At 41.5% G+C, this 18,155-nt stretch overlaps 1 protein-coding gene across 1 annotated transcript in view; it reads right to left on the reverse strand.

Moving 5' to 3' along the window:
* The window catches only part of LOC124283991 (retinal guanylyl cyclase 2-like), a 388,141-nt gene that overhangs the window by 129,028 nt on the left and 240,958 nt on the right, over positions 1-18,155 (reverse strand). Inside the window, exons 9-10 of the mRNA XM_046720035.1 lie at positions 12,269-12,428; positions 11,546-11,695 (exon numbers count right to left, since the gene is read on the reverse strand). Of these exons, the coding sequence (XP_046575991.1) occupies positions 11,546-11,695; positions 12,269-12,428 (310 nt within the window). The remainder of the gene's footprint in view (positions 1-11,545; positions 11,696-12,268; positions 12,429-18,155) is intronic.

Consider the following 18,155-nt stretch of genomic DNA (forward strand, 5'->3'; position numbering starts at 1 on the left):
TTTCGGCTAAATCTTCCTACCATCGCCAGCGGCCGAAATCCAACTAGGGTCCATGCAGGTTGCAAAAGTAATGTAAGTCCCATGGTTCCTAGTATGGTTATCTCGAGTTGTTGGCGATCTATAGCCCGTGATTTATATTGTATTCTGTTCTTTAATTAAAATGTTTTAGTTTTACATGTTAGTTGGATAGTTGGATAGTTAGCCTTTCGCGCGACTGACCCCACACGTACTCTAGTATTTTTACTGCCCATCGTCGGCAGGTTTTCACCATCCTGTTGGTCACCTCTTACGACAAGCATATGCGTTACAGATGATCACTTCTAACCCGGATCTTCATGGGCAAAGAGCAAGTTGATCTACGAGTCGTGGCAACAACGGAAAAATCGATTTTAAGCGTGAGGTGTAAGACTTGGATGCAATGCCCTAAGTCCCAATTATATTGGATTTCAGAATTTGTTCTTAATGCTGTGAACGACTTAAATTCCCTGTCGCACCTGCACCACTCCCTGTTATGAATGATTACTACTATTTGTTAGTAATATTGTTATTACTTAGTTATTGTTATTACTTGTAAATGATAATTAGTAATGAAGTATTAATTTCAAATACAAACGCATTGTTTGGTAAAGGTATGCATTCATAATAATGTTATAACTAAAACTGGAACCACGTAATTCATGGTATTAAACTTGAAATAAAATATACAGCAATCACTTTCATATTAAAACGGAATACTACGTCCTTTTCCTGGTGATTGAAATATTTACACAAGGCTACGTTCTGGCCATGCCAGAAAGAGGGAATACTCATATGGACGCTTCTATTTGTATTCCTCCATATTTTGATTTCTACTTGATATCATTTTTAGCTAAATTGTTAAATGTCGTGTTGAAACATAGCCATGTTAATCCACTTGTCACATGACTATGTTTCTTTGATATGTCTATACACTCAGCGACAACCCACCCAAAGATTCATAGGCATGTTCGATATCACAGGTCGGAAAATTAAAATAAAAGCAAAAGATGTACATTCCATATGGGTTTTTTTATTTCTTGAAATACATCTTCCACTGAGATAAGCGTGACAGAGAATGTCTTTTTTCTTGTCATATTTATCATACAGATGAAAGATATGTTCTACCCGGAGGTCCCAACTCGGCTGATCTCTTCAGGTATAGAACCAGACGTTTATTTTGTGCTGAGCTGCTGGTGTCATCGGGATGATGCTGTTTGGGCTTCATGACAAGTAATTTCGGATGCCTTTTCAATACATGAACGAGTCCAGATCTCTCTCTTGCACCTCGGCTTTGTAGTGGATGCTTCCGTGTCATTATGATGGTTTACTGATCTCAAATGGAGGTAAATATGCTGAGAAAAAGGGTTTTGTTACAACCTTATTTAAGATCACTCAGTTCGACATCACTATCATCAGCTTTATCATATTCCATATCATTATCTACCTCGGTCATATCTATACGGGTCAGAATGTCTTTCAGGATAGGTGTCATGAAACGTTTGATCTTGTTTGTGATGATCTTTTCTTCAGTGATTGGATCCATCTCCTTAAAGACTGTCCAGGATGGGTTTGAACAAGGGTGCCTCAGTAGTAGGAAGGATGGTGTTTTCAGCTCAGTCTAAAGCAATATTTTTATAAATTGAAGGCCCTACGCAGTATAAAAATATTGTAGAATGATGAGAACCATCATTCGATGTTCATAGTTAACAAGAAGACAAAGTCATCAATATCCCCCGCAATGGCAAAATACTCTTCATGATTATGCAGGGCTTGATTTAAAAGATGTTAACCTACTTGCACCAGGTGCAACCTAAGATAAAAACCTAGTTGCATCAGCCAAATTCCAGTTGCAACGTAGTGTGTTAAAACATCAGAGGTTTCGGTGCACATAAACATATTTCTGTCATGTAGTGCCATTGAAACCATAGCAACACAGATACACAGCTGATCCCTGTTTACAATATTGAGCTATCATAGCCGCGACGTGTCTATGAATAGCAATGTTTCGTTGCCATAGCTATTCAAAGTTTAGAACAAAATGGAGCTGACATTTTTATGCTTATATTGTTAGATTTATTGTTGATTTATTTCTCAAAAAATGACTTGCACCTGGTGCAAGTTAGACTAATAACTAGGTTGCACTTTGCAAAATTGGGTTGTACCAGTGCAAGTAGCAAAGCACTAAATCGAGCCCTGTTATGTCTATACGAGTTATGATTATGTTAAATATTTAGGTGTGTATACAGAAAAGTGGAAGGAGAGTATTGAAAGGTTTTTAGAGTTCAGCTCCGGAAAAGAGCATTACCACCAATTTCAGGCTAAGTCAAACTTGTTGTAACGGAAAAGCCCAAAATATTTTATTCAGAAATCCACAACTACCAAAAGGCACCAGTACACCACCAGATCTATCTATGTGCTAACTTTGGTGAAGAAATAGTGAACGGTTTTAGAGTTCTGCTCCGGAAAAGTGTACTACCACCAATTTCAGACTAAGTCAAAACTTGTTGCCATGGAAATGCCAAAAATAATGTATTCAGAATTCCAAAACTACCAAAAGGCACCAGTACACCACCAGACCAATCTATGTGCCAAGTTTGGTGAAGAAATAGTGAACGGTTTTAGAGTTCAGCTCCGGAATGGTGTACTACCACCAATTTCAGGCTAAGTCAAAACTTGTTGCCACGAAAACGGCAAAAATACTTTATTCAGAATTCCAAAACTACCAAAAGGCACCAGTACACCACCAGATCTATGTATGTGCCAAGTTGGACATCTCTGATCGTCAGGCAGTCGATCCATGCCGGGCTGGTTAGCTGCGTGTACGGCTCGGGTAAACACCTCGGCCTCCGATCAGCGATGAGCAATCGCCCTGCCCGGTAATACACGGCCGGCTGTCTTGCGCGAGTGGATCGATAAGTGGCTCGCTGACACACGGCGAGAGGTAAACTGAGAGGTAACATTGTGTTGTGAGGTACGACTTCGAGATAATATAGATCGGGTTCGTCATCTTTGATATCAACTGCGTCGATGTTGTACGTTTTCATCGACCATATTGGATCCGTAGCACGTTTTCTACTATCTCCCTTGTATTCACCCAGCTGGTACAAATACCTAACAATGACCCGGTCCAGTAATTTTTCTCTTTTGTGCATGGTGCGGATGATTTGGCAGTAATAGATTTCATTTTGATAGCTTTGAAGGGAATCTTGCCAATGAGTCTAGTGACTTTATTGTTGATGGACGACACAACACGCGGCAAACGTACAACCCATTCTGTAGAATGTTTCTCTCGAGTGATCAAATCCTGAGCGTACTGGTGTTGGAACAGCTGCTCGGCTAAGGTGCGGTTGAATCTTTCGACTATGGCTTGACTGTGATGTGCTCCCACTATACCGCGTCTAACCTGGACTTATGCTAGGCAAGCAGCTGTAACATGGCTCCCATAAACTCGCGTCCGGGATCGACTTGCAGCACGGCAGGCCAGGTTTAGCGATTGTGTTTGTATATGCCTTCGAGTGCTTTGGCGACTTCGGTCGAATCTTTTGTTGTCAACTGTTCGGCCTGTTTTTCGTGACTGGCAACATCCACGACTGTCAGGGCATACTTGTACATTTTACGTCCTACCCTATCGTGCAGTAGAAACAAGAGGTCAGCTTAATGCGCTTGATACGTTATCGGGGCGCCGTCAGGTAGACTTTTTTTAGCCAAGCTTTAGCAACGTCTATGGAAACTCTTGCGGCTTGGCGAGTTTAGGGATGGCACCTGCACCTTTCCAGTGTCCGTGTGGACTGTAGTAAATTTTCTCCATTATGTATTTGATTATTTTTTTTATGTATGTTTAATACAAGCATGTCCGTACGCGTAAGTTGAGACACCATCGTGGGCAATCCATCTTTTCGTGTCTATGGGAGACAGGGACGTCTTGGTGATTCTCAGACCGTATATTGTGTGCTTGTCGCTTCTCAGCATGATCATTTCGTGTTTGAAGGTCCGTTTCTTGAACAGGACCTCATTGAATCGATCATGCTTATTTGTTTTCACCACATTTTTTCACGCCTGTCACCTTTCTCATTTTGTCGTTGTGAGGTGGATGTGTTTTGCTATGTCCTCGTACATGTCCTCAGTACGAATTTCCATCAGCAGTAAATCCGTGTCCGTGTACAGCACATCGTATAGATCGATATACTGTGTTTTGAGTTCGGTGTGATAAAAGTCATACATCAGGTGTTAGGATAAGTCCAGGATGCTTATCATGTGCAGTGCCACCAAGTCGCCGGAGAATATCTTGCTTCGGTTGAATGCCCACCTGGCTATCAGTTTCCTTTGTTTTTCTTCCTCGTGAGCTTGGACTAACTTCACGTCCACTTGTTTTCGCAAATTTTCCATAGTTTTGCCGAACACCTAGTTGTTCATGTGTTTGTTGAGATTTTTTTCGAAATCGCTGGTGGCTGTTTTTTGCAAATCCATGTTCATTCGGATGTACGGCTCCATCCACGGACCTTGACTGAATTGAAGCACCGGTGTATTTTTTTTAGCTTCATTCCCAACGACATGTACAGCTGCAGGTTTCTGTAGTGCACAATGAACTCCGGGTCGTATTGTTTCAAGCAGGTTTTTCTGACTATTTCGAACACGTCGGCTAACAGCAGCACGTCCATTTTCAAGTACAGGTCGTGGTAATCGCCTAAAGTCTTGCAGCCCAGTTTGTCCCACACATCGAGTGCATGTGAATAATTGTCCTCGCTGATACCCGAGTTGGTCAAGTAACTGTAAAAGCAGTGCATGGGAGGTAATCAGGTTTCGTTTAACCTGGAACAGTCGTCCATGTACTCGTACGGATAAACACCTTTCCTCAGCAACAGAGGCCGAGTCACCTCGTCGGTGTATTGATTGGTTATGTAGAAAGCTTCGGGGTCATTTGTATTCACTTGGTTCTCCAGCGACGAGAGCAAGAATTGGAAGCTATATATGAATTTCAGTCCGTCAAGTGAGAACGAGATGTATTTCTCGATGTTGATCGGGATGCAATTTATGTTGTGCAAGACCACGGTGATGGGTATGATTTTGGGATTGATTTCAAGTTGCAAGCGTTCTGTGCGACCCCTCTATGATGTCCGTTGACGTGAAAGTGATCTCTCACCGAATAGCGGTTAAGCAGATTTATGCACACGTGGCAATGAGTGGCGTTCTTATGAGCTCGCCAGTCGTCCCAGGTCATGGGCATGGGGTTGATTCTATATAATTTTTTCGTGATGATTTTTCTTTGTGCTGCAAGTAAATGAGAAACTTTTCGGCTGCGTCTGGACATGGGTAGATCACGGGAGGATTCGTTTTCCCGTCGTGACGGACCACCACATAACCGAACCCACAAGCCTCGTGTTTTTGCGTTTTGTAAGTGAAACTCTGCCCCGGCGTGTTGTCTGTTGTGTGCTCGACGTTTTTGATGATGGCCTCGAACTCGGCGTAGATGACGTAGGGCACATGCATTTGTTTCTTGATGTTGACGAATATAAACTTTTTGTCGTCTTACTTGGGCATGGCGATTCTAATGACCGTCTGCCCCACGCCTAAGCAGTCCTCTCTGTGCACTTCCAAGAGGTCGGCACGAGTTTAACAGTGCAGGCACCACTTGCAAAAGTGCTTCTTTCCACCGTGTTTCGATTGGTCGTACAACAGCCTGCTCAGACTGTTAATCCCGACGTAGTGATATTTTTCGTTTTTATGAGTCATGAATACATTGAGCCTGCGCACGTCTGTCATGTTGCATATTCTGTGCATGATGGTTTTATTACCTTCGTGCCCAAACACGTTGATGGCTAAATTGTTTTGTATTTCGACTTTGGCGATCGGAGAGATGGACGTAGGTGTGTTTATGCCGTCCCAGTTAAGCCCGTCATCTGTGGGATAGTTCGAAGGTCTATCTTAATACAGGTTGCCGGGAATATGAGAGATCTCAATGACCACCTCAAACAATCATCGTCTTTATTTTTAAATGTCCAAACAAACGTTTTTTATACTGCCAACCGCCCACCCAGACCCTCTGTTCGTCCATCATTCCAACGATTGCTGTATTTTTTGCACCGACGTGTCGATGATAGAATCTATGGAGTCGTGTTGGAGTACGACTTCCTGCTTGCCTCGGATATAAGGCTCAATATGCTCGGTGCTACCATCGTCGGTGCTACCATAAGCTGCTGCTTATCGAGCGACAGTTGCACCGTGAGCTGGTACTTAATGCTTTTCAAATCATGCAGCTGGTCCTCAAGCTTGCACGCTATCAGCTGCTTGATGCGATCGTTACCGATGTTCGAGTCGACGGCCATCCGCCAGCCTCGTAGATACTTACTAAAGGCGTGCTCTGTGGGCACGAATCTCAGTTCAACTGACTTGCTATCTTCCAGCAATACGATCAGCTCGGCTTGGAGTACCTGCACGGCCCGAGCTCTTTGGCATGGTTTCTCTTTCGCTATGGCTTTCAACTCTTCGACTGCAGTCATGGTTGCTGTATTCACAAGTTAAAATGAATGTCTAACATTTCGATATGATTTCAAGTGAAACAAATGTCTAATATGGTAACACATCTTAAGGACAAAAAGCTATAAACCATAAATATGGTTTTCATGGCACCAATCAACCATTTTGCAAATCATGGCACGGCATTCTGAAAACTTGGATCCATGCTTACAGCAGGCTTAGAGATTTAAACCAAATTTGACCCCACATAATATTTTTCTGTTGAATCAATGATTTGATCCTTAGCAAAGTGTGAATAGTATACATTAAAAAATAAATTATTATTTCTTAACATGATATGCGGGTTTACTTCTAATTGTTGTTGTTGTTTGGGTGGCAGCGGTAGCACCAGCGGTGCTGTTGGTTTAAATTTGAATATCGCCCACACACACATGCTCACGCACGCACACACACACACACACACAAGCACACGCACAAATGACAGTCGACAAAGGGATCTGTAATGTGGAACTGCGGCTGGATCATCTTCTTACTGTATTCATCCCTAGGGCGCTTAACGAGGTAAAAACGAGACGCATGAATGCATCCAAAAGGTGAGCACGTCAGGTCGAGAGAGTGCAGAGCCTTTGACGTAGTCTAGAACGTGAGGTCGACAGGGTGTAGCCTCTTATGATGTCATAGAGAACATGAGGTAGAGCCTATGAACATGATGTAGAGCCTAAAACGCGAAGTCAAATCGTGAGGTCAGATGGTGCAGATGGTGGGGTACTTCCTAATTGATATCTACTGCCATTGTGTGTTTTCACTGGAAATTTGACGAAGGAACGGTATGCTGTCAGCTTAAATGACCATCAGCAGCCAACGGCCCGATTTTCCAGCATGATAACGACCAAAACACTCTGCGGGCTACACAAAACCGTGGTTGTTGGACGAAAATGTTCAAGTTTTAGACTGACCCAGCTACAGCCCAGATCTTAACCTTTTTGAAAATGTTTGGGGACTAATGAAGGACAGAATAAAACAACAAGGGTCATCAGAAGATGACAAATCCCCCGGCCCCCACACATTTGTAAGAACAAATCATCTGACAGTTACTTAAAGTCCAACTTGAAGTCCAAATCGTTTCCATGGAAACCAAGAAAAACGAAAATGACAAAAATCTGTAAATAGTAAAGGCACCACTTTGGGATATGTCTCATATATCTGACAAGTTTTGTTGAAAAATATTAAAAGGGTTTTGAAAATATTGGGTCGACGGTCAGACGGACGAGTTGTCGACTATATACCCCCACATTATATGTCGGGGGATAAAAAAGAACTTAGAAATATTGACGATATGAAGAAAGAAGTGGTCGAATATTGGGGATACGCTCCCTCACGATTTCCTTTCTCAAGTTTGATTGGTAGTGTACCTAGGCGTGTTCAGTCCTGTATTGCAGGGCAAGGACGCCTCACAAAGTACTGAAAATACACTTGGACTGTAAGATAACTCAGATGTAAGATGTACCATACGACCTAGAAGTATGGAATTTTACAAGATCTTCATGAAATGGGGCTGAGAGGCCATTTGCCTCATTTTAAGTCTCAGTTTATAACAGATCGGCAGTTTCAGGTACGTGTGAGTTCCACAATGTCTTATATGTATGATCAAGACCAAGGTGTACCACACGGTAGCATAATGCTTTTAATGAATCCGTTGATGGATCATTATTTGTAGATGATGACATGTCGAGGTAAAAATATGCACACAACTAAGACACAGATGTAGCTGTGTCTTAATACAATGGTTGTTTAAAGGTACCGCTTTAGAATGCACCAGTTGGTACAAATATTTGGGAATGTTTTTCAGTAATTGTTTATCTTGGATAATACGAACCTGTTAATTACGCTTGCTTGCGAGCACAAAAGGTCATGGTTGGTATCTTTAAACAGTTAAATGTATTTGGAGACATAAATTTAAGGTCATACGTTAAAATATTTGAGACCAAAATTAAGCCAATTCTATTGTATGGAACAGAAATCTGGGTTTTTCATTATTACAATGATATCGAAAGAGTTCAATTGAAAGCATGTGAAAAATTTCTTGGTGTTAAATCTATACATATGGAGAATGTAGTAGATATCCGATGCAAAAAAAGAAAATAGAATTGGCAAGCTTTGTGATCTCAACCAAAAATAAAGGTGAATATAAATTTCTTTTAATTTGCCCAGTTTATGATTCCCAGAGAAAGCTGTGTATTAAGAAAAATAATTTTTTTTTTGGTCCACCCAAACGTTTCTAAATTGACAGCATTGTTAAATATAAAACAAAAAAGGAAACAAAAACCCTAAAACAGCATACAATACTTCAAAACTTGTCCATGCTTGCTTACCATGCCATGTTGTTTAGAATAGAATATATCTCAGAACACAATGCAAGCTTTCCCTTCTTCATGTGTATTAATGTGCGTGTAAATATTTGAAATTGTATTTACAACCCTGTGGCCTTTCAGTACCGAAAATAAAGAGAACTCGCATATTTGTCTTTAAATATAACTTTTTGTCCAGTTGTTATTTAGGACATTTACAATATGATCCTTACGTATTCCCAAACTGATGATTTCGCCGAATTGATACTAAGGAAATATGGGAATGCTACATGACTGAAATAAAAATGCATGTTAACCGAAAACGTGTACTCTTGTTGTTTTTTTCAGCTGGCAGGTCAGTTTTATATCACGTTTTAAGTTAATTTATGAAATATTCTACGAAAGTGGGCAAGATGGCACCCCTCTAAGGAAATCACACCACAGAGTTACGTTTTACACTATATTCTGTGTGAAATAATTCCTGTTCAGTTTTTCACTGCTGTTGCTTGCACTGACGTGAAGATCTGGCCTTCATAAATGCGATCAATCGCTGAATTAACCCGCAAAAAATACTTGATATCTTTTGAAACAATATTTAACGTGATGATGGCCTTTTACCAAACATTTTAATATTTGTTGCATCAGAAACTTGTTACCCATTCTATTGTACAATCTAACCTGATATCAAATGACATACTGAGTCATGATGGAGGTTTTGTTTTCATCGCCGTCGGGTATAAAATAACGGGTTTCATTTCCCAGCCAAACCATTCACGGTCATAATATAAGGTCACCCCTGTTGGTGAATATATTCTTAGTACACAAACTATCTGACAAAATATCAAAAATAACATATTTGTTCCATTAAGTGTCCGTCAGTAATGCAGCGTTGTTGTCATGATGTTATCATTTCCATGTCCCAATTCCCATGATCTAAAGTGATGTGGCCTTGCTTTGTTAATGTTGGCTTTTAAATCTGTTAAACAACAGAGTAGCGTTGAAATGTGCTTGACGAAGCTGCATTTAAATATAGCTTTGATTTCAAGACTCAGTATGACTACAAGAAGAATTGTCTTTTAAAAAACCACACGTTCACGCTACTGGTCGTGCACACACACAGCGATTTGCTGAACAACTTTGGGGGACAACGCTTCACGTGTTTTTCTCACTTGTAGCTAACATCAATAGATATTCGTAAATACTTTTCATAATGTCAAATCAAACTCACATCTGAATTTGAGACACTGGTCAATAACTTTAATACAAATTCCTTAAATCATAGAACGTTTGTGGTGACTGATTAATGCCTATGCCGCCTCCACTTGTGAGAGACATACACCGCACTTTTGGAACATGATACAACATGTTGGAAATGTCTAATCGACGTAATTATTAACACACTTTTGAACATTCGTCATCTCGTTGCCCCCTCTCTCTCCTATAACCAATTACAACATGAAAGCAGACTTTTCACTGTGAGCTGCCATGGAGCACATTTAAATTATCGTTGTCCATATAGTAGTGAATAATATGGAAGTAAATCTTAACTATACAACCCCTCAGAAGAGACAGGCACAAGAGATAATTAATGTCTTCAGGAAGGTCCATCGCTTGACATTTTTATTAATGTTGCCCCTATTCGATGTCAGTTCTGTTATCTCTGCGATGCAAAGCACACAATTTTTCGTTCATGTAACTTCAGTAGTTTATGAGAAAACATGTCCCAATTTCAAGCTTAAAGTTAAAAGCAAGGACCAAAATGCTTTAAAAATGAAATTTTCGAATTCGTTTGAAATCTTGACCAGTCAAATTAGTGTGTATTTCATTTCTCTAATTTAGACCGCCTCCGTGGTGTAGTGGTTAGAGCGTCCGCCCGGAGAGCGGAAGGTCGCGGGTTCGATCCCCGACCGCGTCATACCAAAACACGTTAAAATATGGTACTTGTTGGTCCCTGCCTGGCGCTCGGTATTAATGGGTACAACAAGGACTAATCGGCTCGGAGTCAGTATAATGTGTCTGAGTGGGGTATTCATGCTTCACTGCGGCATGGTATCTCAGTGGGATAGCACTATAAAACCAGCTTAAGTCTGGGCTAGTACAAGCAGCCGCACATACACATACACACGCATGCACGTCGTCATATGAGCAAAATATTCTCAAGCACGACGTTAAACCCAATTTCACCTCACCTCATTTCTCTAATTTAATTAGTCTAGGTGTACTGGTGACGTTTCAAATCCAGAACTAGTGTTTCCCTAAATCACAGATTTCTGTCATCACTTAGGTGACATGTATATTTCATGCTCTCGTATTGTCATTGCACAGAGGGATGCCAGGTGATATGTACACTACTTATTGGCATTATACTACAAATACCTGATATAATCATTTGTTTGAAATTAATGTCGACCTCAATGGTCAGATTTTGATGGGACGAAACTTTATGGTTGCCAAAGAACACATGGAGTTGTATCCCCCCCAAGTGGAGCACATACACACATTTTTCCTGTTATAATCTTGGATTAGAACCATACTGAGTTATTATATGGTTTTATGTTTACTTATGTTTATCAATTGACCTTGGATAGGACGACGAATAGTTTTACGCGGAAAGGTCTCACTTTCAGATGTGTACGATGGATTCAGTTATGTATCAACATTCTTAGTCCAAAGTAAAGAGGCGTACTTTGTATGTGCAATATTACCCTCTGGTGTTAATCCCGTTGAGCTGTAGGGCTCACTCCTCAGAGCTACTTCCTGCATAATGATTCCGAGGCTGAATATATCTGCCTTTTCATTTCCTTTGGTCATTAGTGTTGGATCACGCAGATGCTCTGGGGACGTCCATAACAGATCTGAAATACACAAAGTCACCCCTGTCGGAAAATATGTTATTTGAAGTCATAGGATAAACAATGCGATGTATTACTTCCCTGTCGTTACATTCTGACAATGATACATATATGACCATGCGTTATCTCCATGAAGACGTTTTGAATTTGAGAACATTCAAATCACTTAACACACAACCGTATTGCATGTGTTTTCTGGTGAATACTAACGTAATACGAAACCGAATATAATATAAGACACACCGATTTCAAACATCAAGTCCTTTCAAACCTTTCGTACTCTGTGAAACACAAAGAGTTTACAGATATATTTTATTCGGTTCTGGTTATATTAACATAACGTTGTGAAACAGGCTCTTATGACGTCCTTTGTCAGTGCCATAGAAGGAGAGTCAGAAATATTCGAGATGTATCACATATGCATACACATAAATATTCTTGTCTGAGCCACGCGAACCGTTTGTATAATTACGATACCTACATACACGCATGTGTTCATCACCTGGCGCTTATGATAAGAACAGATGTACCCCATGGCATGGACATATGTGAAAACAACATAATATGATTTCATACCATATGGTTCTAAGTCTGTTCGATTCTGTTTTAATGCAGTGAAGAAACCGGGAAGTCCATAGTCTGTTATGCGCAACTGCCACCGACTGTCAATCACACAGTTACGTGATTTTAGATTTCCGTGACATCGTAGAGGTGACCCATGAATGTATCGCAATCCCTGCAAATAGAACATTATTGAAATTTCTTTTCTATTTTGCAATAATTGTTAATTTTCTTGTAGATGCAGTACATCTCATTTTGCATTAGGTGATGTACTTTTTGCGTTAAAGACGTCTTTTACATATTGCGTTAATTTTTTACCCATTGCGTTAGTTTTTACATATTGTCCTGATTTAACATATTGGGGTTGTACAAGCATTCTGCTGGTCTGCTGGTAATGGTGCCGAACCCATCAACGTCAGTGGTCATCCGCGCTGTTTATTGAAGAAAGCAGATTTAATCATTCCCAGATAAGGCCGTATCGTGTACCATTGACTGTGGTTTACTTTCATTATAGAGCGAGATGTATATACGTGACCTGGATACGTTGAGAACGTGTTATTCACCGTATTGAATGGAAACTTTTCAACAAATACTGAAGCCTCCAATGAACAGCAACATGAAGTAAGAAACGGATTTGTTCACATTCGGGATTCGAATCCCAAATCTGAATTTTTTTCATGTTCAGTATTTTTGCAGATTCGACACTCGGCATTCGGTATTCGGTATCTGAATTTTTGGTTCACATTCGGCATTCGAATCCCTAATCTGATTTTTTTTTCAATATTTGGGATTCGAATCCCGAATCTGAATTCACTATTTCATCCCCCTTTTAATGTAGTAGGTGCTCGTTGTGTGCCTCAGTAACTTAAAAACCAAAACAACCAAACTACAGTTTTCGGTATTTGAACCTCAAATCTGATTTTTTTCAAACATTTGGATTTCAGTATTTGAATTCCGAATCTGAATAAAAAAAAATCATATTCGGTTCGAATCCCGAATCTGAATTTTTTTCATATTCGGTATTTTTGCAGATTCGACACTCGGTATTTGAACTCTTATATTTCATCCCCCTTCTAATGTACTAGGTGCTCGTTGTATACCTCGGTAACTTGAAAACATAAACAACCAAACTACAGTTTTCGATATATGAACCTAAAATATGAGTTTTTAAACATTCGGGTTTCAGGATATGAATCCCTAATCTGAATGTTTTTTTCACATTTGGGATTCGAATCCCAAATCTGATTTTTTTTTCATATTCAGTATTTTTGCAGATTCGACACTCGGCATTCGGTATTTGAAATCTTACTTTGCATTTCTTTTAGTCAAACTTATCTATCCTTGACGTTGCTGTGCACCCTGGGAGATAGTCGAACGGTCATGACGCTCTTCCTTGAAAGACCAACAAAGTCAATAATTTGGAACACACTTTTAAATAATGCATCAATAGCTATCTGAGATCAAAGAGGAATTAAGCAAGGAGGAAATCTGTTTGTTATGTAATTGTAATACAAATTCCTTCTTACTGCTCATGAGAGAATTTGAGATTGACACATTTGAAGGCAATAATGCAACAATAGCTAGCTGAAGTCAACGCGTCAATTATGCAGGGTTTGTTTGTTTTGTAAATGTGGCAATTGTATTAAAAATTCCTCCTTACTGATTATGGAGTGTGATTGTAAGACGTTAATCCATTCTACAAGGCCAACTATGGGCTTTGCTCATGAACAAATTTGAGTTTGACTCATTTGAGAACGGAGCTCATTTTGAAACAGTATATAATAACACCCGCACCTGCAAAGGTTCATGTCCAAAATAGAGTTTGAGAGAGAGAGAGAGTTGCATTTCAGATGTCACCTGTATGAATTGTACAACATCAACAAGCGAGTATTGATTCCAAGAGATCAATATCAAAAGACCATAAGTGGATTGCTGGAAGCTGAATCATCAACAAAGAAGTCCTCCCATCAGTATTATCTGCCCACGAAGTCCTTCAATGCGGTGATGTGAAGAAGTTGATTAGGAAGAAAGAAGAGCATGAAGATCCTGTATATTTCGTCTCCATTGAAGACACTTTTGGCATGGGCAACCGTGAAGAGCAACCTCCTCATGGTTGGTGCTGGGTAACGCCAAGAGCTCTTGGACCGGGGGGATATTTGGTCCACAGCACCCTGTTGCTGGTCGTAAGACCAAATTGGGCAACCTGTTTGCCGTGGACTGCGCCCCTGGTCGGTGGAGGACGGGAGTCTGGTGGTTGAGGGCACTGGTTCCAGGAATAGTGTTCCTTTGCCCAACACACCACTTCGCCCTTACTTCACATAGACGGGTGGTAGAATTGGCCCGATTCTATCAATTGGCTAGTCACGCCAAGCCCTGAGCTGTAATTATGTAATGCTGCTCAAACTTTTGAGAATAATAAGTAGTATATACAATGGGGGTTCTGGACCAGTTCCAACAAAAGCCTCTGCAAAGCCTTATTTCACAGATAAGGCTTTGGTCGGACCCTTAGCTCTTGCTACCATTACCCCTACTATGAAAAAGTTTGGGGCACTAGCGGGATACGAACTCCACATGTATACCTCCTAGCCCCACCACTTAACCGACTGAGCTACCGGGGATATGTCTGAAGTGTGTCGGTTTAACGGGTCTATCCTGGGATTGTATCGTCCAATACTGGGCTGCGTCTAACGTGCCGCTATGACACTATTGTGCCGCTATGCCATGTTTACCTCGATGAAACAGTTTAATGTGAATCGCCTATGATCTCTTTGGTGTTTGTAATAAAGGCTTGCTGGGCTTTTTTCACCCCTTGTTCTATGTACTTTTTTTTCTCATCCTCACTGATAGCAGACTTACGAGGCTTGGATCGAATCTCTTGTTTCATTTTGTTATATTTTGTGAGTTCAGAGAGGATTGAACGAAACTCCTCCTCTGAGATCTTGTTGTCAGTGAGTGCCGCTGAAATACGGTCGCTTACCGTGTTCAGCTTTGCTTCGGCCAGAACCCTGATCTCGTCATGTTTCAATGCCTTACGATGCAGTCTGCGTGATGCCAACTTAAGCGCCAACCCTAACACCCCTACCACCCCAGCTGTTATTTCAATACCTAGCACCACGGGGGTAGCCACGATGGTAGCTAACAACCCAACACCTGCCGCTCCCAGTCCCATGCTGGTTGCCATAAGGGCAGTGTCAGCCCCGTCCACGATATCGAAAGCTCTATGGTACTTTTTACATAGTGCTTTCCGCGTGTCACGGTCTTGTTCTAGTTGGCGTTTTACATCACATAACTGTCTCAAACGGAACCCGTCTACGGTTTCCAGGGTCTTCGCTACTTCCTCTACGACTGGGTACAGACCCATTCTGTGTGCATATAATATATTTTATGAGATATTTTCTAATTGTGTGCTATTTAAAACTTGTGTAGCCCCGGGTAAAAGTGGTACTGGGGAATCTTTCGGGGCTATCTTCGATTTTTGATAATAGTTCAGGTGTATAGCCCCATATATTTCAATTGGGTTTCATTTAACCTTCGATTAATGTACTTAAAGCCGATAATACTTAGTTCAATGCTCGTGTAAAAAAGTGGGGTCTTAGCTTTACTGCCATTAAAGATACGAACCCCCTCAAGACTTACTAAAGGTTCGTTTCCCGATACCTTAATAATACGACAACGTTGGTTATTACATCTGTCTTCCCAACGTATAAGCATATCGTCTATAACGCGGTAAAAATCATCAATCTCATTATAATCCCCGAGATAGATGTCTATGATGAATGTGTAGTTTTCTGCGACATTTCTAAAGACCTCTTGGTGATCAAGTAATTTGATCTCTGTCCTCACCTCCATAATGGAAGTTGACATGTTACCCGAGTGGTTTGGTATTGGTGCGATATATACATTAGATTCCGGAACGAACGCTCCTATAATTATGCCGTTGTTCTTAATCTCGGAGATAGTACCATCTTGTCTCAAGGTGATATAAGGTGCGGTGAGGGTTAAGTTGAGTAACCATTCAGGCTCTTTAAAATCTGATAACGACACCCGCCTATACACGTTGTCTTTGAAGTGCAGGATGTATAAGGTGTCTTCCTCACCAGGTTGATCGAATCCCTCCGTATCCCCTAGGTCATTAAGCGTAGTGTTGGGACGATGACTGGTCATTGCTATAATACTATTACGATATAGTTTCCAACTGGTTTTCTGATAATAGTTCAGGGGTGAACTTCACCCCCATGAAGTGTATGTTGTCAGGTAGGAAGATCTTGGTTAGTGATATCGTGTTTTCCACGATCACGGTGACACCCTGCAGACTGGTGTTGGAGCCCACACCCATCCGCACGTAAGCTGTGCAAACGTGATACTGGTGTCGTTTCACCCACCCGAGTTTGACCCCCTTCACGATCTCGACCTCATTCCCCGATGGTTCCCCTAGGTAGACTTTGATGATCAGTGTTGAGTTCGCCGGTAGACTCTCCAGTATCCTGACCACGCCTTCAAATTCAGACACCAACTGCAATGTCACGTTTTGTATTCCTGGTTTACTCGATAGCATGTGGGTTGCCATACTGGCGACTGGGCTGATGGCTACGCTACGTGTCTGAGTCGGGACGTAAGCCACGAGCAGGGTTCCGTTGTTAACGACTTTGTTTAGGTGGTTGTCTTTGTTATCCGTGAACACGTAGGGGGAGCCGAGCCTAATATTGAGAAACCAGTCGTCTTTATTGGGTAACAACACCCACTTGTCATCTTCGGTGAAGACGAGCGTATATGGCTTGTTTCGGGCGACGGTAGTGCTCTCAACATCGGTTAAGTCGAACAGTTTGCCACCGAACGATGGGTGTATTATCCATTTATCATCCCCGGTGGTGACTAGGGTGTACCGAGTGTTGACTGTCGCTCTTGTGGTATCTACTATATCACCTAGGGCTCCAACGGAGGGGACTTCAACGCGTTTGTAAATGTTGTTTTTCAGTTGTAAGGCATACAATTTACCATCTACTCCGGGAGCGTCGAATCCGCGTGTGTCCCCGAGCTCGGAGATCACCACATTGACGCATTTTTTCACCCCGGGCCCTTGTGCGCTGGTCATTTTATGTGAAGCGTTAAGCTGAGGTATCCTATATTCACGGGATTATGATTTATATCTAACACCGATATTATCAGCTCAGGTATGTTGCCCTGAGTCATCCTCTTATACTGCCGCGGTGAAAACGACTCAGTTCTACCGTCGTTGTATTTCTCTGTTTTCACCGGTACGGCTCTCAGTATAGTGGAAGGGTGACCCCCCTTGAATGTTGTACGTTGTGCTCACCTGACCGAGATGAATGTACAGCTCTCGGTACGGTACTAGGTCGGGTACCTTCGTACCTGTGACGGTTGTTGTTGGTTTTATCTCGTCAGGCGGTATACCGAGTGTCCTCGCCAATGGTCAACCGAGTCTCAAGGAGTTTCTTCCGTTGTTGATTAACACCACTGTACCGTTTGAGTCGTTCATCTTGAGTTCGGCTCCCAGGGGCTTGAAGACCTCGTCGCTTAGCGAGCACACGCTGTAGTAGCCGTCAGTTATCTGGCTGCGAGCTCCACTGACGAACAGCTTATTGTTGCTGGCGTTGATGTTAGTCCATTGCGGTAGGTAGGTGATATCGCAGAGTGCGACTTCGAGTTGACCCGACATATTATCGATCGCGTGCGTCAGCTGAACGGCCTCGCCGCTCGTTATTCCTGGAAGTGTTATGTACATGTTAGAGTATATATGCTCATTATATAATTGTTTTAAAATGTATTCCCCTGGAGTGTTTTACCCTTAACTGGACGTAGATTTCTCACCCATGAAGATAGCGGTTGCTGATGGGATGTATTTCAACTCCCAGCTTTTAGATGTGTTCAGCCTGTATAAGCT

The sequence above is a fragment of the Haliotis rubra genome, unplaced genomic scaffold (assembly GCF_003918875.1).
Source record: "Haliotis rubra isolate DU_JTF1 unplaced genomic scaffold, ASM391887v1 Scf327, whole genome shotgun sequence".
Classification (NCBI taxonomy): Eukaryota; Metazoa; Mollusca; class Gastropoda; order Lepetellida; family Haliotidae; genus Haliotis; species Haliotis rubra.